The sequence below is a fragment of the Nylanderia fulva genome, unplaced genomic scaffold (assembly GCF_048542155.1).
Source record: "Nylanderia fulva isolate GAGA-0341 unplaced genomic scaffold, ASM4854215v1 Scaffold71, whole genome shotgun sequence".
Taxonomy (NCBI): domain Eukaryota; kingdom Metazoa; phylum Arthropoda; class Insecta; order Hymenoptera; family Formicidae; genus Nylanderia; species Nylanderia fulva.
This window is the reverse complement of record NW_028190819.1, coordinates 298,020-326,010: the sequence shown is the minus strand read 5'-3', so window position 1 is coordinate 326,010 and position 27,991 is coordinate 298,020. Positions and strand designations below refer to the sequence as shown.

The following is a 27,991-nucleotide window of genomic DNA, read 5'->3' as shown; positions in this document are numbered from 1 at the left end:
AGCGCTCCCCATTCATTACTATCAATACTTTAATTGTGGAGAAGGGTTTTTCTTGTATTGCCAATAAAAAGAAAAGCCCTTGAACTCAAAGTCGGTAAAACAGTCATGGTCAGCATCCCCTTAACTCGAAATATTTGGCTTTCCTTTAGGCTGAAGCCTGCGAAGCTGGCCTAGAGCCGCAGGTACTTCACGAATGGCTGAAGGAGTTTGACGGGCGCGAGGAGGACACTCTGACCGATTTACTGCACAAGGAAATCCAAAAGTGGACGCACAACTGCGTGGACGTGGACGCTCTGCAGCGCAGGATGATGCGCGCGGAGGAAACCTGCAGGATCCTCAGTAAAAAGGTATCGCTCCTGCAGATGCAGCTTGAGAAGCAGAACGAGTGTAATAACCTGGAGGAGCGAAATAACAAATCCGGGACGACGATCCTAAACACCATCAAAAGTCAGAAGGTATCCTCGAACGGGGAGGACGAGGGTATCAGCTCCTCGGAGAGATCCAGCAGCCCCGAGGACCCGAAGCAGCACCAGGGGAAGGTTCTGAATCGGCAGAAGACCTCGCCTACCCAGAGCAACGATCAGGAAACCACGATAGACGACGTGATCGAGGAGCTCAGGATCATTGTGAAGGACGCCGAGGAGGAGTTCAGTGAGAAGACTCAGCAGGAGCTGAATCGTCGCGATCAGGAGACGATCCATAACGAGCAGGAATCGCCGAAAGCCAAATTATATAGATCCAATTCCAAGATCTCGTTGAACAACTCCGAGAGCTACGTCTACGAGAAGATATCCAAGAGGGACCAGTATCGTCCCGGCTCGAACGCGTCCCAGAATCAGACCAAGGACGAGCAGGTGACGTATTTCGGCAACGATCAGGATTACAGCACGGACTCGAGCGGCGGGAAAAGGCCTAACTCCTCCGGTGGGCCGCGAAAGACCTCCAAATCGTCGATGGAGGGTAGCGTGAAAATCATCGTCAAGGGACCGGACGTGGAGGAAGCGATAATTCCGGCCATTCTGCATCCCCAACCGCCCAGAAGAGCCCCACCCTGCTTATCCGTCATCATGGCGGCCAGACACTGCGACCTCGTGGAAACCTACAACTCCCACGACGAGGAACTCGAGGAGGAGACCTTGGGCGACGGCAGCGACTCTCTTCTGAGCGCTTCCAGGCTCAAGTACAACGGCAAGCATCATCATCAGCTCTACGAGGGACAAGTTAGAAGTGTCAACGCGACTCAGCAGCCGCAGAAGTCAGAGAAGAGCGAGGCTGCCAAGTTCGAGAAGGGCAGCGACTTGGATGAGAGCGAGAACACGAAGAACGGAAAGGTCGGAAGGGGCTACGAGACCCCGAAGAGGATCCTGGCGGGCATCGAGCCCAGACAAATCGACGTTTACAGACCAGGGTTGGTGGAGAACTTGTTTTTTTCATTTTAAACAAAAAATATTGATGTTTTTATTTAAATTATTTTTGTTTAAATTGTTATATATACACCGGGTGTCTCAGACCACCCGTACACCTCATTTTAGACAAAACGTTTTAGACAAAAATGGTGTGGTTTTGAGGGGAACATAAGATAGTGCCGTTGATTTGACCTTGAAAAGTCATTTGAAGGTCACGTGAAGGTCAACTTCAATTTCTAAAATCTAACTACCTATTTTTCATTACATATTCTTATAGGTTACCTCGACAGCTTTCCAAAACCCTATAATAAGTTTAAAAAACAAATTGTTGAAAACATACCAATCCTGTTACAGGCAGTTCGAGTCCGGTGCCAAAGGATTCGAGGTCTCCTCCGGGAAATCCGGGGAGCAGCCGCGCGCGATTCGCCGACACAGTTCCAAGTACCGGAGCGAGATCGAGAAGAGGAAGCACCTGCGTCGCTCGGCGAGCCACGACTACCTGGAGTCGAGTCTGCCGAGTCCGTCATCCGGCAGGGTGGAGTGTCGCATCCGGAAGTTTGAGAGCCTGAACTCGTTCGACGAGCACCGGAGCCTGCAGAATTACGGGGTCAGGTCGAACGGCTCGGAGAACCTCAGCAAACGGGAGCAGCAGGCGTTGCTGCTGACCGACCTCTCCAGATCCAGAATGCGGCGGTCGGAGTCCTTCCACCAGGTGTCCCATCGGGCGAAGCGCGAAGGCGACGGCGACCTCTTCTACATCACGGATTTTAATCTGGAGCCCCTGGTGACCTCGAGGAGGCCGCGCTCGATAGACGCGCCCAAGTCCCCGAATGCGCTGACCAAGTCCCTGGACAGAATCGACGAGGGTCTGGACTCGATGGTCGACATCGTCATCACGCAGGAGCGGAATCAGTGGCTGAGCAAGGGCGGGAGACGTCAGTCGAAGACGTCGACGAAGTCTTGCGACGAGAAGCAACTCGCCAGGTCCAAGTCCATCAGACTCGACGACTTCTGCGGCTCCCTGGAGTCGGGTAAGCAGGCGAAGCGGGAGAGTTTCGCTTCCAATTCGAGGAACCGGCATTCGAAGAACGAGGAGTCCCTGATGTACCACGTGAACAACAAGCAGTTGAGGAACGACGAGTTTTACGAGCAACAGAGGACCCATCGCGAGTGGAATTACCAGAACGAGTTGAATTACGCCAAGAGCAAGGACGATCTGAGCTCCGAGGAGTCGCCGGTGATTTTGTCCAAGGGCATGAGACACAATTCCTTCTGCCAGAAGGATAACAACGTCGGCAAGTTCTCCGGCAGATCGAACGAGTCGGCAATCTTCGCCGGACGAACCTACGACACGTTTGGCCTCGGAAAGAATCGCTTCAACGCCGGCAAATATTCCGGGAATCAACAACAGGTCAAGGAGAGCGTGATCGGCAGAAGAAACACGACCTCCTCGTTGATTGGGAAACGTGGAAAAGTGACAGACGTCGTCTCGGGCCTCTATTGAATTTTCTACCAGGTTCTAAAGAATCAGTATAAAGATGGAAAACATTTTTTTATATAACAAATATATCCCAAATCGCAAACTGACGTCATTAGACGTCAAAAGGAGATAATTCTTTAATTTAAAAACAAAATAACTAATATATCAAGTCATATTTTCAAGTAAAATAATCAAGTAAATATCAAGTAGAATAACAAATTAAATTAATTTGCTAAATTTCAAAGCTCTGTTTTAAAAATCATTTTGAACGCATTCTATTAGAAAAAAGAACGTTAGCTTAAATAAAATTTGACAGTAAAAGAAGTTTCAATATTTTCCTGTAACGAAGCAACAAGATGTTAGCTCTGGCAAATTGTGATTTCGAGAAATTTGTATATAAGAAAGCAGAAAGAGACAAAAATACGAACGATATACATTTCATACATTATTTTTTATCAAATGGAAATCGATTAGAAAGTAAGAACGATTTTGAGTGCAATATTTTTGAGTATTATGTTGTTATATCCTTATGTATAATTATAATATTTACATCGAATATTATGCAACGAATAAATGTTTAATGATAAATAAATTTTGGTGATGGGCTCCTGCGTGCCTTCACTACGTTGTGTGATATGGTTCATTATTAACAATGATTTTACATATGCAACAGTAGTTTAAGCACTAACCCAAGCCTATAATTCTTAGATTTCTATATATTTCATGTATATAATAAATATAAAGACAACAGAAAAATGTATCCTCCTGATTCTTATGAAAATAACATTAAGGTCAAGCAGCAAAGTTATAAACTTCGAAATTACAAAAATTGTTCTTTGCATTGAGGGAAATAAGAATAAAAACTCGTATATGTTAAGAAATGACTTTATTTCTATATCGCTTTTAATTTATTGTTTTGTATGCTTAATATCAAATAAAGAGATTATGTTATATTCTAAAAACTTAATTAAAACTGTTTATCCTGCATTAACGTTAAATAAGATCGAATGAGATTTGATTTCAGCTCGCAGTTGCATGCAACAAGGTGCTCGTAACTTCGCTGAGCTCATGGCAGGAACCACGCGCATTTCTATGAACCATTTCTGAATTATTCAATGCTAAAGGCGCATACAATTTGTCATGGGTTTGTTCCAGAAACTGGTGCGAAAATTTATCTGAAAGTAGAACGCATAAATATATCTCCTGCGTATATCAAAATGTATTTTTTTAAATTTTAATATCATAGTGTTTGACATTTTATATTTATAATTGATATATGTCGATTTCCTTCATCTTAAAATCATTGAAAGCATTTTTTCTAAAAGATTTTTATCATTTTGTAGACATATTACAAGCATGTAAATGTAAATAAAACCACGAGAAAAAAGCTTAATTTGAAAAATCTTATAATTAAAAAAAACTGAAAAAAATTGAAATAAAAAATTTTTATATAAAAGAAATCGACTATATTACAATTATAATAGATGACTAAATTACCTTGAGATGTCGATAATAAGTAAGAGAGCTCTTCTTGAGTCGAAACATACTGAAACTCGTCGCCGCAGGCACCTTTCAAGACGGTAACAACGTCTGATCTTGGATTGTAGAAGTACAAAGCCTGTTTACGGCTACTGAATTCATTAATCAACGTTTTTATCCCCTAAATTTGAAAAGGCAATGTTAAAAATTTTTTAAATGTGACTCACCATGTTATATTTTTAATTTAATTTTATTTGTTGCATCTTCACCTATATTATGTGATTTTTAAAAAGATTACCTTGGCGGCCGTAAAATCTGCTCCCAAAATATATCTGCAATCGACCACAACTGGTACTTGACTAGATCCTTGCTTTATAGCAGCATTACCAACAGACTGCTTTATAAAATCGACAGCTGGGAAATACAAACTATTTCCTGGAGTGACCAACAAGTAATCCGCGCCAGAATCAGTCTATAAAAACGATATAAATATCATTAAAATATCTAGAATTGTTAAAGAATTTAGACAAATTCTAAAATTAAATAATTAATTAAAAAATAATGAAATTGTAATTACTTCATAAAAAAACAACGTGCATATTTTTCAAGTTTAACTCTTTTTTTCACAACTAATACCTTAAACTGACGAACCAGAAAAAAAATATCCTTTGAGTTTTTACTACCTACTGTACATTTGTCGATGTGGACTGTAGGTCTTGCGGAGGGATACAATAAAAACATCAAATTTATGCCGACACCGGACAAAATACCGTATTCCACACCGATGATGAGGCAAAAAAGGAAAGTCACGAACATCGGTATAAGATCCTTTTTGCTCGATTTCCATATTAGTTTCACAACTTCGTATTCGATCATATATATAACCGCGCAAATGATCACTGCTGATAACGAAGCTAAAAAGAAAAAGTGTAATAATTATGCCAAACTGCAATTTAGTGTATTATATAGAGTTGCATGTAATAAAAGCAGGGTGTATACTCGAATCTTATAAATTTCATGATTTTCCAGGTACTTTTGTTCAAAATTCCAAGTAAAATTTAAGTATTTCAAAAAATTTTAAATACAATTTTAAATTAAATCATACATAATTTTTTAACACAAATAAAATATTGTTTAATATATTTTATAATAAAATATATATTAATACTTTATATAAACTTAATAAATTTTATATTCTTTAAAGGTACATTTGAAAATCAAATCAGAGGCAATTTTTTCAAAAATTCTCTGAGAATTCCAGATTTTTCCAGGGAGTATACACTCTATAAAAGGTTCGTACCTTTTGGAATAAAGTAAAAGTAGGGCGTGAGCAGGCTGAGAGCCAGCAGAATCAGAATCCCGGTGTACAAACCACCCATCGGTGTTTTCACGCCGCTGGCGTGATTCACCGCCGATCTGCTGAAGGAACCTGTAACCGGCATAGAACTCGCGCAAGAGCCGAGAACGTTGCAGATTCCGAGGGTCAGGAGCTCTTGGGTAGCATCGACCTTACCCTCGTTCATGAAAGCCTTAGCTATGGCTACGTTGCCAAGCACAGCTATGATCGGTACTAATACTATGGCGGTATTCAATTCGGAACACATTTGCGTGAAGGTGTAGGTTTGATTGTTCACTCGTGTGGTGAAGGCTGGAAGACCGAACGGTGGAAGACCAGATCTCACCGGACCCGTCAGAATAAACGGCGATCCAGACTCGGACGAGTCGTATTTGTAGGCGATGAAGGAGCAAATGATGACGACAATGGCATTTCGCGCGGTGGAGATCAGCCATATCGTCTTCGTGAAGATCTTCTTGGATTTCTTGCTCACGTTGTTTAATTTGACATCCTTCATTTTCTGTAAAATACGTGTAAACCTTATTTCGAGAAAATGTATCAAATATAATACAAATATTATATATGTAAATACAAGTATCATATAATATTATTGTAATATTAATAAATGTATAATATATATTATATAATTATATGTTAGATATGAAAGATGAAAATTCACCCTAAATAACAATAGAATTACGATGCAAGTAAAACTCATCCCAGCATCCCATGGATTCGTATCGCCGATATTCTGAAAAACTTTTGTCAGGGTATCCAAAAATCCCTGCGATGAGATTTTTAGACCTAACAAACCTTTCAATTGCGAAGCGACGATTATAACAGATGTTGCTGACGTAAAACCTACAGTCACTGGTATTGAGATAAAGTCTACAAGTACACCTAAAAAAATTATTTTTTATGTGAGAAATTAATAATTAAAAATGGTACAATCAAAAGCACAAAAAGAAAATTTCCCAAAATTGCTAAAAAATGACAGGAACCTACTTGAAAGCTTTGGAAACTTGCAATAATCTTGCGCAAATATATCCCTCGCATGATTTATATCTTACATTTTAATTAATTCAATTTATTATTAAATTGATTTAAATAAAAATATTTTATATATCGATAATTTATATATTTTATTATATAAATATTTTATAAGAAAAAAATGTATATCGAATATATTTGCGTTTATTATAAATAACAGCATTTTTCTTATTCGTTGTTGTGTGTCAACGTACCTAAACGTAAACATGCCATTAATAATTGCAGGCAGCCAGATAAGAATGCGAGAAGTATAGCGAAGTCTGCATTCTTCCCTCGCACATAATCATGAGTCATCAAAGCCATAAGTGCGGTGGGCCCAATTGTGATATCCTTGCAGGAGCCAAATATCACGTAAATTATCGCTCCCATGAACGCCGAGTAGAGACCATACTGAAAGTAGATGCCGTATTACTATGATATATATTCCCAATTGTAAGACAAAATTGTACGAAAGAAAATGCGGTATTATATTCTTAATAATTATAATATGTTTCTTTAATATTAATAAATATGCAAACACACTTGAATAATATTTCAAAATATGGAATGATGTTTTGTATTTATTATTGTATACCTGAGGCTCCAAACCAGCTAAGGTCGCGTATGCAAGTCCCTGGGGCATAACTGTGAGACCAACCGTGATGCCGGCTATGAAATCGCTGAGGAATTTTTCCGAATCGTATTTCGGTAGCCATGCTAGGATGGGCAAGCGTCTCACTACTAATTTACGTAGCCGATCGGTGCAGGTTTTCCTCTTCCAACGCTCGCTCTCAGTCGCCATTCTGAATTAAACAAGCTTCATGAGTAATATAATGAGTAAATAAATAAATATATATATATAGAATCTTCCTATTATTTTTTATATAGAGTCTTCCTATTATTATTCTTCTACATATTTTTCTTCATTTTTCTATATAGCAATTATATATTTCTAAAGGATGAAAAAATTGTAGATCAAAAAGTATTTTAAGAAATATATATTTCTACTAACTATATATTTCTTAAAACACTTTGTTCTGATGTAAGTCGACCAACTGACAAGAATTTATTTCTAATAACACGACGTTTCAATCGTTATATTTTGGTCCTTTCAAGAACCTTTTTGTAGCATTAGCTTTACATATAGCTAAACAATCCAAAATTTGCATCAAAAACAAAAAGATAACAATAAATAGTAACGAATAACTAGTAACCTTAACAAATCCGGAAATATATATTTCTTTATAGCAATTTTAGGAGAAACATCTAATAAAAATTTATGATTTTCTAAAAAACCTTAAGGGTTTAACGTATTGAACAATTTTCTCCCATTAATAATAAAACTGAATTTACATTTATTTATTAGTGTATTGAAAAAAATATTTAAAAAATTTTGAGATAATTATTATACATAAATTTACATTAATAACAATGTATATGCATTTATTCGATATATGTATATCAATATGAAGAAATATAAATAATGAGGCAGCTTGCAATTTTGTATTCGATAATCATAATCATTAATATACTTTGCACTATAAAAAAAAAGAGACGTGCTACTTTTCTTGTTTAAATATTCCCAAAAAATATAAAAAATTTACTGTCACAAGCATGATCGCTATTTCAGAAATAAATTTCAATAAAACGCGCGAATGTATTTTTAATATAAAACGTTGTCAATACAATTATGTGAATAAAGATATTAAGTTTCATTATGATTTTATGTATGACTGCTTTTATTTAATATTAATTTACTTTTAAATAAAATTAATATTACATTAATTTTTATTAAATTAAAATTAATCATTTATATATGTATAGTATAAACTGTATGTATAATATAATAAATCATCTTAATGTAAATGTATGACAGCTATTTATACAGTCTTGTTATATACAGGGTGTCCCATTTTAATGTCCCACACTAAATAACTTTTTTATTTTTAATTGTAGAAAAAAATGTATCAGACATATTTTTTCAACAATTAAAAATAAAAATAAAATAAAAATTTAAATTTAAATTTAAAAATAAAAAATTAAATTAAATTAAATTAAAAAAAAATAAAATGAGACATCCTGTATAATTATCTATGTATTAATATATGTTACATTTAGATCTCGATCGTTTATAGATATATAAAAATACATATATGTACTGTGATTAATTATTCCCGAATGAATCAATCACGTTATTATCTGGATCCGCGCATATGTTTATTCGTGAAAGAATTGATAGTAGAAATTATCATGGAACTCATAAACTTGTATAAGATTACATATCGCGTGTCCTTGGAAAGAGACTACTAATTAACATTTACCATAGATGAGACAAATGTAGAATTACAACGATAATAAATAAATGCTTTTACTAGGAGAGAAACGGATTTCGCCGAACATGTATATATTTCGTTCCTCTCTTTTTCCAAGATCACTTTTTAATTCATAGAATTTCCGTGTTGTGAAATTTATTATTTTGTCGAAGTTGCACTCAAAGTTTACACTCGCGATTGCAAATTCCGGCAGATCCGGTAGACTGAAAGTTCGTATGTCTCGTTGGGCCCCTTATATACCCGGATAACGAACCGAACTTATGTTGGCCGGGGAAAAGTTGCTGTTAACCTTCGGACTTTTTTACAGAAATCACGAAAAATTACGCGTTAAATGTGTGATCGATATTCTTATAAATGTATATCCTGTTAAATTATATCTATTCGTTTTAAAAAAAATCTGCTTTTTTGCGTCTTAAAAATTTTCAATCCTAATAAGTAATCGTATCAAAAAAAAAAAAAAAAAAAATATATATATATATATATATATATATAAAGAAACAATTATATTACAAAAAAAGCGATCACTCTAATCTTTATTGTAATATAAAATATTTAAAAGTTACAAGTTATGAGAAATTAGCAAAACACTGTTCTTTAGAAATTGTTTTTGAAAATTAAATATACAAGATTATTATTTGGATAAAAATTATATATATAATTTTTATATTTATAATTATATTTTATATTTTTATATATATAATTTTTATTTAAATATAATAAATATAATATAGATAAAATAAAAATTATATTTCATTGTATATACATATAAATCTTATATACATATAATTTTTATCAAATAATCTTATATTATAAATATATTTAATTAGAAAACATATATGTATATATTATGAATACATTTAAATTTTTCAAAAAAAAAACTAAAGAATAATTTGATTTTTATAAGCCTAATAAAGAATTTTGAAATTTATCTCTTTTTATCTCTTTCTAAAATATTACATATATATTACATAATAGATGAGAGAATAATCGTCTTATTCTTTTCTAGAAGTGTTTCTAGTTATTAGAAACTTGTGTGAATTATTTTAGACAGAGTGTTTCATGACTGTTCTATTAATCATCGATTATCAATTTAAGCCGCGTAATACTTTCCAAAATAACAAAAAAGTGATGCAGATTACGTGCTTAATGAACACAGTTACTAGCCTTCGATGTTTCTTTTTTTTTTGTCATCGATCAATTATGCGTTCAACGCGCGATTAAAATGAAATGCATCTTCGTGCACACATACCTGATTGAGAATTTCTACTGATCAAAATGTTATTCTCTCCAATTAGAGTCTCCAAAAAAACAAATTAGGAGTCGTCGAACGGCGTGTAAGTGTGAACGATGTCCGGTAATATTTTTCGTGGAATACCGTTTATCCATATTGACCCCATTGTTCACTAGATCGTCCGAAGGAGCCGATGAAAAGACTCTGCACTAATCTGTTCGAAAGCGAATATTAGCCTTGAGTCATTTGTTCACATGAAAAAAACATATATATATATATATATATATATATATATATTAATATGTATTTTATTGTAATATATATATATATATATATATATATATATATATATTAATATATAATTAATTATATTATATTAATATATAAATTATATTATTAATATATATATATTAATAAAATATATTATTAATTACTATAGCTAAATTTTTAGTGTCTTTTATGTTGCATCTGAATTTATATTATGTCTAAATTTTAGCTACGATAACTAATATTTTTCATTATAGTTTAACAGGGAATTTTTTTCCTATTAAACTGTAGTTTGAAAATATTAAATAAATTATTATTTTATTATTATATTATATTAAATTATTATTTGTATTATTTTAAAGTATTAAATATATATTTATATAATATTTATAAATATATGAATATATAATATAATATTAAACATAAATAATTATATATAAATATATAATATAATATAATAATCTATAATACAATATATATATTAAATAATAATTAATAAAAAATTTAATTTTCTAAGTTAGTTTTAAAATACATTTCGAATTTTGTTAGAATATGGGCACGTATTTTTTTTCTCTCTCTCTCTCTCTCGTCGTGGCTTTCTAAATAAAGAAGAAGCGAAATTTCTATGTGGATGTTACATGTAATCTAATGATAACAATTGTCCGCGATACATCTTATGACAGCCCGAATGTACTTTACACTGTATACATCATCTGTCAAATCAGATAAATTGAGCTAAATTGTGACCGAAATATGCGACTATCAATAATAATAGTTAGCCAGATGACGTCAGCAATAGAGGCGAAACTTATTAAAATTAAAAATGCATCAATTACGAATCAGAAGAGGAGAAACATCGCTTATTTTCAATAAAGAAGTCTTTTTTCATTGTTTTGTAAAAATATGTGTGTATGCGAACAAAAATCAATCATTTTCTGCAGTTGCCAATCATTTAATTTGGAGCACATAGTATATGCAATATACGTGATAAATATTGATTATCGAGCATTATAAATAACTTGAAGAATGTGCTGGATTTGTACTGACAATAAAGAATTTCAAGACTTCCGTAAACAGAGCAGCTCAAGATTTTAGTAATAGGAACTATTAATTAATGATATATTACGAAATATTTTAATATTAATTAAATTTTATTTTATCTAAAAACTCTTACACGAAAATTTTTATAAAATTGATTTCGTTATAATATCGGGATATAAAATATAATTTTATATTATGATAATAATAGTATTGATGTTTCTTAAAATGAAAATATTTCATTAAAATAGTTGCATTCTAGAAATAAATAAAAAAATTATTTTTTTAATGTGATATTTTCGTTTCAAAACGTGAACATCAAAATCATATATATATAATATAAATTTATATATCATACTAATAATAACAATAATAAAATTTTAAATTTTCGCAGATATCTTTTTAACAAATTCTCTGGTCAATTTATTTTCCTTCATAAAAATATCTAGGCAATAAATAATTTTCGAAAAAACAAAACTATATTCTTCAATTGATTACAAACAAAGATATATGATAATAAAAATTGGAAACTTGTAAAAAATATGATGAGCTTCCTGCACATTTTTGTTGAGAAAAACGTCTCCAAACTAGCTAGAAAATTTGTTATTAAAAGGATTTGATTCGATCTTTTGAGACACTCTATATATATATTTGTGTGTGTGTTTATATACATATAATTTGTATATCTATAATGACATAAATTAAAATAAATACTTTTAACATAAATGTATTCCATTTCAAAATTTAAAATACGTAGTAAATTTATATTTTTTAAATAAAAATATATAATTATAATTTCAAATATGCTATAAGTCGATACATTCAATTCTGTATGTCATATATATATATATGTGTATATAATTAATTAATTAAACTTACAATCAAAAAATTAATAAATAATAAGCATATAAGCAATTTTAAAAATCGCGACACTGTCGCTTGATTAAGTGTTAATTATAATATATTTCGTGAAAAATGTTTTCCTCGTAAAAATATGTTTATTATTTTATTTAACCTAAAAACACTTACAGAGAAGATTGCTCCGTCATCGATATGTCAAAATCAATCCAGGATATATTCGCGAGAATATCAAGAAAATATTTTCATCTCACGCGCAAAAATCGTAACAAAAGTCACTTCACTTATAACAACAGCCTAGAAGATTCTCGTCGAGAAACCGACCCAAATTCCAAATCGCGGACACTGAACGACTGGTCACTAAACCGGCGTCTGACGTCAGCAAGTCCATAGTGACGCAGGGCCGCCAACCCTAGAAAAAAAAATACCATATTGACAGGTCTGTTCGTTTTTTATTTACACTTTAGGGTAAATACGAAAATGTCAATACAAACATTTTCTTTCCAATTTTTTTATACAAAATATATTTTGTTTATTAAAAAGTTATATTTATTAAAATTAATATTACAAATTATATATTTGTTATGCTTATTTCATTATATATTTATTTATTTATTATATTTTATTTTATTTTAATATATTTTATTTTATTTTAATATATTTTTTATTTTATTTTATTTTAATTTATTTTTACATTTATTATATTATATATTTAATATATATTTTATATATTTAAATATTTTTATATATTTATTATTTTTATTATATTTTTTCAGAGATGTAAAAAAATTTTTTTGAAAAATTGTTTTTAATATTTTTTTATAATAACTTGGATAATAATTTCTCAATATCGAAATGTCAGACTTCTCTCTCTCTCTCTCTCCCTCTCTCTCTCTTTCTCTCTCTCTCTCTCTCTCTCTTTCTTTTGCTGCAAACAGAAAAATATTTTTATTTTTCTTATATAAATTTTAATTATAATTTTAATGTACGTATATATTTGTGAGTTTTATCGAAAAAAATGTCTGCCTTATAATATCGAACATATATAAATATAACATTTTAACATATTTTAATAAATGCATGTTTAAACTCTAATTACGTAAACTAAAGCTTCCGCATTGTAGGTTATAAATAAGAATTTTCACAATGATAAAATACAGAGGATTTATCTCAGAACGTGTAAACATTGTAACATTATCTTAATTTATGAGCGAGGTATCTGATAATGTTATCAGTATCAGAATAAAAAGAATTACAAAATCAATACTATAAAAAAAAAAAACTCCACTTTGAATATCTTCTTCATTTCAATTGTGACTAAAAGCTTGTACTGTGTTTTAGAAGTCAAACTTGGATCAGAGGTCAAAAAGTCAGTTGCGAGAATTGTGAATAGCCATGTGCATTTTATTCATCTATCGCAATCCCAATGCTGATGTTAAATCTTATCGATTGATAGTTGCAACAAATAGAGATGAAACTTATAAGCGTCCTGCAGCATCCGCTCACTATTGGAAGGAGCATCCTGAATGTTTAGGAGGTGCAATGAAAAATTAGGAAATTTATATCCGGAGTAACATTGCAATATTTATGAATTTTAATTTTAAAAAATTTATACTAGGTATCGACATGGAACCTGGTAGAGAGGGAGGTACCTGGTTGGCTCTATCGATGAAAGGGAAAGCTGCGGTTATTTTAAATTTAGTTGATAAGGAAAACAAGCTGAATTCATCAAAGAAGAGTCGTGGTTCTCTCATAAGCAATTTTGTTACTTCCGATGATTCTATAGAGACTTATGTGGACCAATTGCACAAAGAAAATGTTAACGGACAACCATACAATCCTTATAGTTTGGTCTTCCTAAATTTAAGGTACGTAAATAATTAATATATTGCGTTGTAAGCCTAAATATACAACCATCTCTATTTAACTCGAGCAATGTAACACTTTATATTTTACTGAGGCATGTATAATATTTTTCCAGTAATGCAAATATACATTATCTAAGTAGCGATGTAAACTCTACTCCCCAAATGTGTAACAGTGACATTATAGGTGTTGGAAACAGTGGAATCGAATGCCCTTATAAAAAAGTTGAAGTGGGCAAAGAAGAATTTAAACATATAATAGAGAATGCAAATGTATCGAAACAAAATAGTCTTATCGAAGAACTTATTAATTTTTTAAAGTCACGGAAAAGGTATATTTTACACACAAATTATATTTATATGAATACATTTCATACTAGAGTTATTTAAAATGTTTATACAATATTTTAAATTTTGCATTAAAGATGTCTACCAGATCCTGAGTTACAAAAGAACAATCCGACAATATATGAAGAGCTTAGTTCAATTTTTGTTGCTGGAAATGAATATGGCACGAGGACACACTCCATATTATTGGTTGACGGCTCAAATCATGTAACATTTGTTGAAGAGACTCTCATGTCCGATTCTACATGGAAGCGACAGCAGTTTCAAAATGAATTAATATCTGATGATATATATTGATATTCAATTTAATATTTTAGAGAGTTATTTATGTAAAATAACATATTTTATTAGCACTATTTCTATCAATGAGGAAAAAGATTAAAGAATAGTGGATTTTGATATAACTATTTGTACTTAAGATAATTTTTTTATTCTTGAAATCTTATCAAACATATAAGTCATGTCAATTAATATTATATGATAAGAGAAGAGATATTGCATGTATGATACATACATATTACCAAAACTTGATAATTTAGAAAGAAATTTTAAACTTAACTATGTTGCTAACATATTTTTATATATTTCAGTATCATTTTATATTTATTGTAAAAACTTTTTTTATAAATTCTTCAAAAATTGTACACATATGTATCTTATTTGTATAAAGATACGATATACATACATATGTTCCTTTTTATATACATATATAAAGTCAATAATTAATATTATTAACTTTATATAAGATCTTTTTGTAATAATATTTTATTACTGGTTATATAAATAAAAGTATGTAAAGTTTATCACGTTATTTTTAATTTAATATTATTAATTATTTTATTATTATTAATATTTTATCATTTAATATTATTACCCTAATATTTTTGTTATTATTATTATTATTAAGTTTATTATAGTTGATTTATATTAGAAAAATTGAAAATTCTTTAATTTAATAAAATATTTAAACTATTTTCGAATGTAGGAAAAGCCAATAAAATAAATAAGTTTTTTATATATTCAATGAAATAATTTTTATGCTTTTGATATATGTAATAAAAGTTTTATATATATTAACGAAAAACTTTTTATATTTTATGTATATATCAATTATTCAATACTATTATTAATTATTGTGTGTAATATCAGTTTAATATTATTAGTAATTCTAATAGCTAAAATTGCAGAATCCACTTCTATTAAGATATTGCTAAATACTTATTTTCATCATCTTCAAAGTGAAAGTGATAACTGTATCGAATAACTAAAATAATAATTAATTTAAAATAAATATTCTCTCGAATGCAATCAAAGATAGAACAGATAGACACATTTAAAATAAAGAAAAATTGTTTAATTTATTTTACTGATTTTCCTTGTAATTTTTAATTATGAATATATATGTACATATATTGATTGTAGATTTATAAAAGGTTTAAATTAGATTTACTATCATTTAGGAAGATCTTATAATCAATAAACTCTTAGTTTAATTAGATTTTAAATGAATATCATCTAATAATTCATTTATGTATTTGAAAGCTTTTTTCGTGAATTATATATTTTATATTTTAAACGGAGACATGCATCAATCATCTGTAAATAAAAAATAATTTATTATAAATAAGAAATTAAAAATGTAAATAATGAATTATTTTTCACTTACATTTAAATTATGGATAAAATATACGTATATCCCTAACTGTTTAAAAAAAGTTTATATATAATATGTATATATTTATATATAAAATATATATATAAATTATATATATAATATAAAAATATATAATATATTATAATATATATTTATATATATAAAATATACCTATATTTATATATAAAAATATATATAATATCAAAATATATATAATACATAAAAATATGTAATATATATTTATATATATAAAATATATATAATATATATATTTATTACATGTGAATATTTATTGGGCGTTTAAAATGGTAAAAAATCAAAGGAATTATTGGATTGCAACGATTATATAAATTCGATCATTTATCCTATGCCTGCAACGACCGATCGGCGATATTCCCATGCAAGCTGCAATCCTCTAATATGTAATGCCCGATTGTGCATCGCTGCAATCCTAATGTAATGCCATAAAGGTGCGCGGCGCAAGAAACTAACAAAAATGTGAGTGAATGTTCTCGCGGTATATATAAAGAAGATTCGCGTTCGTGAGATGCTGCAACACTCCGGAACGTTGCTTGTGCTCGAGACGTCTTCGCGTTCTCGGATGATCGGATCGCGAAACTTGCGAAGAACGAAAAACAGTTCCGAGGAAAAGAGTATATGCGTCGATCTTACGATAACTTATTTTTTCATTAAATTTTTTTTATTGAAAAAAGCTTTTTTCATTTTTAAACCACGCATTTATCTGATTAAAAAAGCATTTCCGTGTGAAAAAAAATGTGTGATTAAAAAAAAATAATATATTATTAACGAGGAAATCTTGAATTTGTGCTCTCAGCATTCACGGATTGCAAAATGTTCTTCATTTTCCGGAAATGTAGTTTAGAGGAAATCATCTGTAGTATGGTTAGTATTTTACAAATATTTATTACAAATTATTACAAGTATTAGATTTTATTCATATATATATTTTTATGGTACTTTTAATTTTTAATATATGTATATGCCAAATGGATTTATTGTCGTTACGAAAATTTCACTTAATTGTTTCTATTATTTGTTTTTTAATTAAACTTTTAGGCAGATATCTCAAGAAAACTAACACGATCAATTTTAATTATTCTGTTCTCCAATTTTAGAGCCATCAGAGGAGTCTATAAATTTTTAAATAAAGATTAATCTCCCTCCGATCTCCTCTGGAAAGTAAAAAAACAACTTTAAAATTCCAAAGTATGCAAAATCAATTATTTTTGTTATAATCTATATTAAAGAAAAAAACAAGTAACTTTTGTTTAAAAGATTTTTTCTTAAAATCCTTAAAAAATTACAAGCGTTTAAATAAGTTTGAAGTAAACAGATGACTTTTAATTGTATAAATCTGAATGGACTATAAAATAAATGTAAAACACAAAATTAAATTTATTATAAGTACTGAAAATTTTTATTTTAAACAAAGTTACTTATATCTTTTAACATAGATTACGGAAATAATTGATGTATATCTACCCTGTATTTTAACTCTCAGAGAGTTGCAACATTATTTGCACGAGTGCGACTTTTTTCCTTGTATAAAATACCGCGAACATTTACTTCTTGGTTTTAATATTGAATATTGAATATTAAACATCTTTATAAATTTTAATATATATTTTTCTTTATTTTTTTTAATATTGATTTAAAACCGAGCGACAACATTTTATTGTTATCGATTTGTATATAAAAGATTCTTAATTTGTTGGCATATTTTTAATATTTACCTAAAATAAAATGTATATATGTAATTATTGTGTGTATATCTATTGTACGTAATGATAATTCTTAAAATTTATTTTAAAATACGAATATTATTAAATTTCCTTACAAAATAATTATTCGATTCATAATAAAATGATTTTGTATTATAATTATTCAAACAGTTGACTTTCACAAAGAATTATTTATTATTAATGATTAATTAATAACAATTTATCTATTAATTTATTTGTTATTTATTTATTTAATGATTTTTCAGTATCAAAGAGATATAAATCATAATAATGTATTTATACAGCTTTGTTTACATTACAAAAATTAGAAAATAAAAAATTGCATTAATAGATTTGAATTATAGAATTATAATTTTTAGAAAGATGTTTTAATTAACATATATTATACAATGGAACAGATTATTAATGATTGGCGCCATTCTTTTTCCATACATCTATGTATCTATATTCATGTATATATATATTCAGATTTATATAGATAAATAGAGCTATAAATTCTCTAGATTTTCTCTGTAAACAATATATAACAACGTTATATATTGAATCTGTTTATTCCCATAAATTATCATAATTAAAGGTATATGCATTTATGTGTATGTGTGTGTGAGCGAGAAAGAGTAGAGATCTATAATTTAGCTGCATAAATCATTTCAATTATGCAATAGAAGCATCTCACTAGTTGAATAATAATTCTTATCCTTCATTTTTTCGCATGTTTATCTAAAAATGTATCTCGAGAAATCGTCTCACGTGTGTGCCTGCTTTTTTTCTGTTCTCAGATTTTTCTCTCGTGCACTTTGTCGCTCGGTTTTGGTCGAGCGAATAATCTTCCTCAAGAGTAAGTGTCGAAAAAAATTGAATTAAATAAAAAAATTATATATATGTTACATATAATATAAAATATTTAATATATTTAATATATAAAAAAATATATATTAAATATGTATATATATATTTAAAAATATTTAAACATTTAAAAATATATATAATATATTAAATATATTAAATATTAAAAAAAATTGTGAGTGAGAGATGTGAAAAAAATATATAAATATATATACATTAATTTTTTTCACGAATTTTCTTCGAACGAATAATTTGTTGACGGAAAAAAATAAAGACAAGTAAAAAAATATTCCATATTTTTTTGCAAAATATATAGATATTCCTCTCACCCGCTCTTCAAAAACTCGAGGCGTGCATACCTGTGCACTCCAGTCGATGCAACATCATCGTCGTCGGATGCATTCGGGCCGACTATCGCGTGCGCGTTGAAATTTGCATCATCGCCGATGCAAATAAGCGGTGCCTCCGGATCGACGAGCCATTTATCATCGCCTACTTACGTCAAAGTATCGGCGCCTTTGTTGTACAAGCCCTTACCGAGGACGTCTTCCCTGGTGTACGTTGCACCACCCATCGTCAAATCTGCATCGGCTGTTGTAGCCACTGAACCGAAACTGGAAAATGAGGACATTCAGCACACGGTAAATTATTAATATAAAATAAAAAAGAAAAAAAATGAAAAATAAACAGACAATTAAAATTTTTGATAGGATATAAGCACTATTTTTTGTGCATAAAATTATCTATATTAATATATTAATATATAATATATTATATATTAATATATTTAATATAGAATTATAATACATATATATAATATGTAATATAATATAAAATACTTAATATATATATTTTTTTATATATTAAATATATATTAATATATTTATATTAATATGTAATATATTATATATTAATCTATTTAATATATAAAAAAATATATATTAAATATATATATATATTTAAAAATATTTAAACATTTAAAACTATATATTTAATATATTAAATATAAAAAAATTGTGAGTGAGAAATGTGAAAAAAATATATAAATATATATATATATATATACATTTTTTCACGAATTTTCTTCGAATGAATAAATATGCAATAGTGGATACAAACCTTCTGAAATATATATATATATATCAAGAGATTTGATTATTTTTTTCTTTTATCAGGCGTATCCCAAATATTCCTTTAATTACGGCGTAGTGGACGGATATACCGGCGATTCCAAATCAGCATGGGAAGAACGAGATGGAGATACAGTTAAGGGAGAATATTCGGTCGTTGAAGCAGATGGAACTATTCGTACTGTTTCTTATACGGCGGATGATCGTAATGGCTTTAATGCTATTGTGACTAGAAGCGAACCTCCAAAGAACACAAAATCTGCAGCAGAATTAAAAACATTTATACCCGGTGTTATATTTACAAACGATAGACATACAATATAATTTAATAATTAAATAATATTAACCTACTGCTACTGGTTTCCTTCCTATAAAATATCATGTATTTTTTCTATGCAATACATATACGTGTTATTCTTTTATTTTAGAGTAGCACTTTCATGCAGTAAAGATATATTTAATTTATATATCATCTAAATTACACGTATAGTTAAATTCGAAAGATTTTATTACAATACACGAGAAGTGTTTTCTTTTGTAAAAATAAATAAAAAATGTAGAATAAAATTTTGTACGTATATGTGTAAAGCATTTTATTTTCAAGAAAATCAATTTCCAAAATTGAAAAATTAATAATACATTTACGTTTCTTCAACTTTATGATTTTTAACAATTTTGTATTAAAATTATTAATTTTTTTCAAGAATAATGTATCGTATAAAACATATTCTATATTTTCAATTTATTTTTACATAAAGAATTAATTCTTTCCTAATTATATGCACTACAATTTCAAACGTGTTATTATGTAAAAATGCTGTTTTCTTCTGTACTATGATGTGTAATTTTCTTTTTTTTTTTGTATAACATTCAATATATATTTATTCATGTATTCTCAGACAATTGCGTTTCTTATAATTTTAAGTCTTCTATTGATCAAGCAAGTTAGCTCTTATATGTAATATGAAAATTTTAAAAAATTGATAAGATATAAAAAAAAATTATTTTTATAAAAATATATGTAAAATTATATACATATATACGTATTGAAAAATTAAGATCTCTCAGCAACAAAATTAAATTAATTTTTACAGATCTTGAAGAGATTTTCATTTATTATATTGTGTATATCTATAACGGAAAAAAATGATATAGAGTTATTAATATATAATAATATATAGTTTGCTGTTGTTATATGCATTATGTAAAGAATATATTTTTATATTAATTCGTGCATATATTATGCATATACTTTTTTACTAGAAATTTGTACTTTTTCAGCAAATCTAAAATAGCTTTTCAAAAATCAATATTGCAATAAGTATTACATATGCAAACAATTCTTTTCATCTTTTTATAACGTGTATATTAACATGCTAATTTGCTTATTAATACATATACATGTAATATAAATTTATTAATTTATTAACGCGTAAGATAAAATGTATTAACTTAATCATATTCTTAATACAGTTTAAGTTAAAATGGAAATGTTTTGTTTGTTATATACAAAAGCGAATATCTAAATCGCTTTCCTAATACGTTTCATTGTCAGATATTATGCACCAAATATATGAACCTAATGAATATATTATAAATGAAAAGATTCTTAAAGCTAATATCTCTAGACTTGTCAAATGACAGGTGCAATGCTTGTATCGCTTAATACCATGTAACAAAGAGTCAATGAACGTGTCATTAATACATTATGTATAATTAGAAGAATTTCTACCTATTCCTAGATCTTTTATTGCTATTCTTTTTCGCGCTATTTGTAGATTTAGTTTTATTCGAGTCTTTGCTATTACTGTGACACTCTTTCACAGGTATCGTAATGTGTTCTAAATTTCCATTGGACATTGATCCATTTGTAAATTGGATCAAAGCATTGTCCGAATTGTTAAGAGTGCCATTATTTTGCGCATATCCACTTTGTATATTAGTATGATTTTTCCCGCTAGCTTCTTTATTATTGCTAGAAGAGATTGCATTTGAATTGCCAAAGTTGCAATTGTCCTCGCTTCCGCTATTTCCAATTTGAGATTCCGATTCACTGTATCGTTCAACTGGAATTAAGCATCTCATATTACACGGTATACAAATGAAGAGAAAAGCGAGAGGAAAATAGATACTGTCTACAGATGGAGCAACACAGGTGCATAAGCAAGCGTTAGAAATATAGAGAATTTTTTTTACTCGGACTGTGCTCACAGCGAGTATGATCTTTTCTACATCAGAAAATAAACGTTATTGCATAATATAAATACATTTTACGTGTATTTTTATTTTAAATAATTTATTTGTTTCTTGCTGTAAAGTTCATATCAAAATACTCTCTTAAAGCATGATCATTTACATGATCTCAAAATACATGCAATTATTTATAAAGAAATTAATAGGAAAATAAAGAATAATACTATTAAATATAATTTATAATAAAGTATTATTTATGTACTATTAAACATAACAGATATACAACAACTACATCTATAAAATTAAAAGAATTATTTAATTTAAATGCAGCACCACTTTAGATTTTTGATATTCTAATATCAAGTTACATTAATATTTAATATATATATACATGTATATGCATATCAAATGCTATAAAATCTAGTATTACTCTTTTAGATGTAAAGCAATTCAAATAAGAAAAAAATCAGTGCAAATATATTCTATTTACACAACATAATAATACACAATAACACAATCAGATAACTTAATCAAACATAAGTAACTACTTATGCATTCGTAAAATTATAATTGTTTCTACAGAAAAGAGAATAATAAAAGAAAAGTGCATGTACAAAATACAAGATAATTATGTTCTATAAATAAATAATCATGACATAATCATGAATATCCATTCAGGTCCTTACTTTTTTCTTGTGTATTCTCTACAAGTCCGCTAACTGCCTGTAATCAGAAATGATTAGCTATCGCTCTAACAAAATTAAAATAATATATAAAACATTGCAAAGAAAATTATAAGAATCAAGTATAATTATTTAGTTAAATAATAATGTAATAGTAATTTTCTCTTTCTTTCTGCGATAAAATGTGTATATACAGAAAATAAAATTTTAGTAAAAATAATTAATTTACTTACTGCCATAGATGTAATTGATGATTTAGAAAATAATCTCTCAGCCTCTTTAAATTTTCTGTTACGTTTGTCTGCTTTACTATTAGTATTTTTGTTGCTTGCTAAATACCTATCCCAACCTCTGATTATGTTTCCATACAATTGCGTATCTTCTAAATAGCTTCCTTCAAAGGCATATATTTGACGTTCTAAGTTGGCTAATGTATCCTGCAAAAATATTAACATCAAATAAGAAATATTTTTATCGGCTCTCAGTATTAATAATAATATAAATATATTTATAAATTTATTTATATTATAAATTATATCAATTTATTTATTTATATTATATTTATATTATTTATATTATATATTTATTTATATTATAAATATTTATATTATATTAATTTATATTATATTTATATTAAAAATATTAACCTTTGTACAAATATGCATCTAATGTATTATACCTTATATTGCAAAAAAATATTCAATATTGCTTTTATTAGAAAAAAATGTTATGTTTATACATCATGTTATGTCATTTTTTTTGACATCTTTAATTTTGACAATCAGCTGTTCGCTCTATCAGCTTAAGTAAAGTAGTACAAAATAAAATTGTGCAAAAAAGATTTGGTTTAATTTTCCAAGTTTTGTGTGAAATAAATAATCAACACGAGAATTTGACGTCAAAATTGTTGACATTTATACTCACTGCGATTTCGGCTTTGCGTTTTACTAATTCCGCCAGCTCCGCTCGCAAATCCACCGAGGATTTCGTAGACATTCTTCCGATACACCGCAGAAGGATGCAGTATAAATAATAGATTGCTGTAGAATGTAGAAAAAAAATACGAAGAGACTATTCCAAATTTGCTCCAAATAATCAGGAACAACAGAATAATGAAGTTCGTTGAAAGCATAGATTATAAACGCAGATTGAGAAAGGTCTCGCGCGTTTCGACTCGTAATCGGCGGCGATTGGTTGACAGTTGACAGTTCGATCAATCAGAACGAAGCGACTTTGTTCTGATTGGTCGAGCCGCGGTCTTGAAAACTAATCGACCAATCAGTATCGAGCATTCTCGCTTAATAGACATATCTTTATTCTATTGCCTAACCGCAGGCGTGAATGACGTTTCATATATAGGATGTCCTGAAATTACCGACTCTTTTATTGAGAATACAATCGCGTAAGTTTTATTATAGAAATAGAAAAGAAAAAATATTATTTTAATAAACTTCGAAAAAATCTATTTTTTTAAATTTGCTTGTAAATAGATTTGGACGATTTTATCTTCCAAATTATTATGTAACAAATATTTTAATTGTCATGCAAATTGCATATTCCGATTTTCCGAAATTTTTATACAAACTTCAAACTCGTCGATTCTCTGCTTTCGAGCGGAAGTGACTTTCTCTTGTTTATAATTACAATGTATGACTAATAGAAACGTGTTGCATAATTTCGGAGCATCTTGTAGAGCGATAAACACAAGATACCGGCATCATATGAACAACAGATTGCGAATTCAAGGGCGTGTACGCGCATACGACGTGCGATAAAACGTGTGTTTTCGTCTCTCGCTATGTCGCTCCGCTCCTAGCTTCCATCGAGACGCCTATTATCCTTACCTTTTGCGTCCAAATACGAAGGAAAGATGGGCCAAAGCGTTTCCAGAACCGACTTCGAATGGGTTTATACGGAGGAGCCGCACGCCACGCGGCGCAAATTAATCTTAGGTATTGGAAACTATTTTAAAAAAAAAAGAGTTTTTCATATTTCGTCAATTGCAGCAATTACTTTTGAAATTAAAAAAATATTTAAAATTAGTTACACAACAAAAATGTCAAACTGAAAAGAAAAAGCAAAATTATATAAATATAACATATAGATTATATTTATATTTTTTAATTTATTGTCAAACATGTAATTTATAAAAAAAATTACTTATATTTGTTACAAAAATAATACTACTTTTTGTTTCAGAGAAATATCCACAGATAAAAAAATTGTTTGGGTACGATCCGAACTTTAAATGGGTTGTAATTGGGATGGTATTAGTGCAGTTCCTGTCGTTGTTCATTGTCAAGGATTTAAGTTATCCAAAAATTTTGATATTAGCATATTGTTTCGGCGGTGTAATAAATCATTCGCTTATGCTTGGTATGTTTTTATTTTGTTTAGAAGAACCATATATATTTTATCAAATGTCATATATTCACTAATGTATAATTAATGTTCTACATATGCACAAATGTATAATTAATATCGTATACACTCGCTAATGTATAATAATGTGTAATACATATGTATAATTTCTAATACATTATTAATTGTTTTAGCGATACATGAAATTTCTCACAATCTTGCCTTTGGACATGCCAGACCCATGGCTAATCGACTGTTTGGCTTTTTTGCAAATTTGCCAATAGGAATACCAGTATCTATTAGTTTTAAAAAATATCATCTTGAGCATCATCGTGTGAGTATTACAAAATTTTATGCAAAATCTACTGCGATTTGCATTTAATGTAGTGATATATAGTGTATATATTTTCAATCACACATACATATTAATAAACTATATTGTGATATTTAGTATCAGGGTGATGAGAAATTAGATACAGATTTACCAACTTTATTAGAGGCTAAATTATTCAGTACAACCTTTGGGAAGTTTTGTTGGGTAATGTTGCAACCATTCTTCTATGCATTTCGACCTCTTGTAACTTATCCAAAGGTTCCAAGTTTTCTGGAATATGTTAATTTAGTTATACAATTGATATTCGATGCTTGTGTGTGGTATTTTTTCGGTAAGTTTCAGAATTTACATACAAATCAAGTAATAAATAATATTAATTTGTAAATTAAATATTTATAACTTGTAAATTGTTAATAAAGAACAAAATATATATAATTTCAGGTGGTAAAGTATTGTTTTACTTGCTTATTGGCGCATTTATGGCAATGGGATTGCATCCTGTAGCAGGACATTTTATATCGGAACATTATATGTATAAAAAAGGTTTTGAAACATATAGTTACTATGGACCCTTAAACTTCATTACTTTCAACGTTGGATATCACAATGAGCATCATGACTTTCCTGCAGTGCCTGGTTCGAGATTGCCAGAAGTAAGCAGAAAAATTACACAATTTTAACATAACTTTAATTATTACAAAGCAATAATATAATTTATTTATTTAATTTATTTTTTATGTATAGGTGAAACGTATAGCTTCAGAATTTTACGACAAATTACCACATCATAATTCGTGGGTTTCTGTTCTGTACGATTTCGTGATGGATCCTGAAATTGGGCCATATGCAAGAATGAAGAGAAGGCATCGTGGATTAGATCAATAAATTTAATTTTTCTCAAATTTTTCTAAAAAAATTGATATATAATTATATAAAACTTATATTTACATTATTAATTCTATTACTATGAAAAATTGTACATTTATTGGGGAATATAATCTAGAAATATGCTTTATCATTGGAACAAAACAACGTATGTCGGAAAATATGATAGCGTATTTTCCTATGTTGTAAATACAGGAGAGATTAGGGATGATATTATGGCAAATATCTCTTCAATATTATCAAGTATATCTTATCAAGTTATGTTTTATAAGTTTTTGTTTTCTGGACTCTAGTCATAATAACAACAGTTTTTGATTCATTATTTTTTTCAATTAGCACAATAAAGAAAATAAGATTTATTTTCAATTCTTTCTCGATAATTATAGCTACTATAATAATTCACTTCTTCCTTCTAATGTTCTCTTGTTAATTCTAAAATAATTAAAAATATCTATTTCTGGAACTTGATATTCAGATAAATATTTTTAATTTTAGTTTGAATTTAACAAAGATTGAATTCAATTGCTTCTAGAACAATCTAACTCGTGTCAAAAGTGTTTTATATCTCATTTGCTATTTTGATAGCGAATTTATAATGTAAAGCTATTCTATACTTATTTACATAAGTATATATATAATGTAACTTTTTTGGATTGCTGATGACATTGTCATTAAAAACTCAGGTCATATTAAAAAAAGTGCATGATGGTATATTACGCTGTATGTGTATAATACAAAATTGTACATATTGTGTTTTAATGAAATGCATATTGATATAAACTGTTTTTCAATAATTATATGTTTGAGAAATTTAAGAAAATAGTGAAAAAAAATTTTTTTAACTAGATTTATATAAAATTGATTTATATTAAGTAATATTTTGTTTACTCAATTATATATTAAAGTTAAGATATATATTCGTTTCGTAATTAAAAGTAATTATTAAATGATTTATTAAAATAATGATTATGTGTACTGAAATTATTTTTTATCGTATTTGATGTATTTTAATTTTATATTTTATATATATATACATTTTTTCTGGAATTCTTGTTCCAGTTGAAACAAAATATGAATATTTTTTATTACGCAGAGACAAGCGATAATAATATAACACACACATAATTGAGATATATAGTTTAATTAATATAGATGATTAATTAATTGTAGATAATTTGTATTTTTTTATAGAAAATAATTTAGAGAGAGAGAGAGAAAGTTTTTGCTAAGAATATCCAGGAAACATTTTGGTTTTATTTATGAATTAAAAATTAAAATTTAAAATAGTGAAATTAGAAATAATATGATAAATATTAAATTATACATATTAATTATTATATATATATTTTTTTATAATTATTATATATATTTTAATATATTAAATAGAAATAATTATAAATTATTTATTTTTCTTTCAATTTATAATATACACGTGACGTCAATATTTTATACTACAATCAGAGAGAATCGAC

At 28.4% G+C, this 27,991-nt stretch overlaps 6 protein-coding genes across 13 annotated transcripts in view; 4 read left to right on the top strand and 2 right to left on the bottom strand.

Annotated features, from left to right (window-relative positions):
- The window catches only part of mwh (multiple wing hairs), a 61,251-nt gene extending 57,207 nt beyond the window's left edge, over positions 1-4,044 (top strand). For both annotated transcript variants that reach the window (XM_029310929.2, XM_029310939.2), the window contains 2 exons: positions 150-1,408; positions 1,761-4,044. In XM_029310929.2, the coding sequence (XP_029166762.1) occupies positions 150-1,408; positions 1,761-2,910 (2,409 nt within the window). In that variant the 3' untranslated portion in view covers positions 2,911-4,044. The remainder of the gene's footprint in view (positions 1-149; positions 1,409-1,760) is intronic.
- Positions 3,756-20,243, bottom strand: LOC114937485 (sodium-independent sulfate anion transporter). 3 transcript variants are annotated; one of them, XM_029310949.2, is made up of 12 exons: positions 20,053-20,243; positions 19,293-19,547; positions 12,629-12,869; positions 10,313-10,508; positions 7,326-7,533; positions 6,946-7,141; positions 6,381-6,601; positions 5,666-6,221; positions 5,053-5,279; positions 4,664-4,837; positions 4,384-4,546; positions 3,756-4,061 (listed from the first exon to the last, which is right to left on the bottom strand). In XM_029310949.2, exons 5-12 carry the CDS (start codon positions 7,530-7,532, stop codon positions 3,907-3,909), a joined length of 1,899 nt encoding a protein of 632 aa, XP_029166782.1. In that variant the 5' UTR covers position 7,533; positions 10,313-10,508; positions 12,629-12,869; positions 19,293-19,547; positions 20,053-20,243; the 3' UTR covers positions 3,756-3,906. The 3 variants fall into 3 exon arrangements, with proteins under 3 accessions (XP_029166782.1, XP_085344907.1, XP_085344908.1); XM_085488781.1 differs by having other exon boundaries at positions 12,782-12,869; XM_085488782.1 differs by lacking the exons at positions 10,313-10,508; positions 12,629-12,869; positions 19,293-19,547; positions 20,053-20,243 and adding an exon at positions 9,052-9,267.
- Positions 13,360-15,280, top strand: Tango2 (transport and golgi organization 2). 3 transcript variants are annotated; one of them, XM_085488783.1, is made up of 5 exons: positions 13,360-13,442; positions 13,799-13,994; positions 14,076-14,325; positions 14,439-14,654; positions 14,748-15,280. In XM_085488783.1, exons 2-5 carry the CDS (start codon positions 13,853-13,855, stop codon positions 14,965-14,967), a joined length of 828 nt encoding a protein of 275 aa, XP_085344909.1. In that variant the 5' UTR covers positions 13,360-13,442; positions 13,799-13,852; the 3' UTR covers positions 14,968-15,280. The 3 variants fall into 3 exon arrangements, with proteins under 3 accessions (XP_085344909.1, XP_085344910.1, XP_029166796.2); XM_085488784.1 differs by lacking the exon at positions 13,360-13,442 and adding an exon at positions 13,494-13,672; XM_029310963.2 differs by lacking the exon at positions 13,360-13,442 and having other exon boundaries at positions 13,712-13,994; positions 14,748-15,279.
- Positions 16,891-20,652, top strand: LOC114937494 (uncharacterized). The gene is made up of 4 exons (XM_029310976.2): positions 16,891-17,227; positions 18,867-18,925; positions 19,250-19,574; positions 20,109-20,652. Exons 1-4 carry the CDS (start codon positions 17,177-17,179, stop codon positions 20,385-20,387), a joined length of 714 nt encoding a protein of 237 aa, XP_029166809.1. The 5' UTR covers positions 16,891-17,176; the 3' UTR covers positions 20,388-20,652.
- Eaf6 (chromatin modification-related protein EAF6/MEAF6) lies at positions 20,334-24,090 on the bottom strand. Its single transcript, XM_029311017.2, has 4 exons — positions 23,864-24,090; positions 23,173-23,376; positions 22,943-22,979; positions 20,334-22,129 (listed from the first exon to the last, which is right to left on the bottom strand). Exons 1-4 carry the CDS (start codon positions 23,933-23,935, stop codon positions 21,792-21,794), a joined length of 651 nt encoding a protein of 216 aa, XP_029166850.1. The 5' UTR covers positions 23,936-24,090; the 3' UTR covers positions 20,334-21,791.
- Positions 24,091-24,272: 182 nt separating this feature from the next.
- Positions 24,273-27,482, top strand: ifc (delta4-sphingolipid-FADS-like protein ifc). 3 transcript variants are annotated; one of them, XM_029311004.2, is made up of 7 exons: positions 24,273-24,341; positions 24,633-24,891; positions 25,139-25,315; positions 25,495-25,634; positions 25,752-25,965; positions 26,076-26,287; positions 26,379-27,482. In XM_029311004.2, the coding sequence occupies exons 2-7, from the start codon at positions 24,810-24,812 to the stop codon at positions 26,517-26,519; spliced, it is 966 nt and encodes a 321-aa protein (XP_029166837.1). In that variant the 5' UTR covers positions 24,273-24,341; positions 24,633-24,809; the 3' UTR covers positions 26,520-27,482. The 3 variants fall into 3 exon arrangements, with proteins under 3 accessions (XP_029166837.1, XP_029166829.1, XP_029166821.1); XM_029310996.2 differs by having other exon boundaries at positions 24,289-24,341; positions 24,600-24,891; XM_029310988.2 differs by lacking the exon at positions 24,273-24,341 and having other exon boundaries at positions 24,373-24,891.
- The last annotated feature ends 509 nt before the right edge of the window (positions 27,483-27,991 follow it).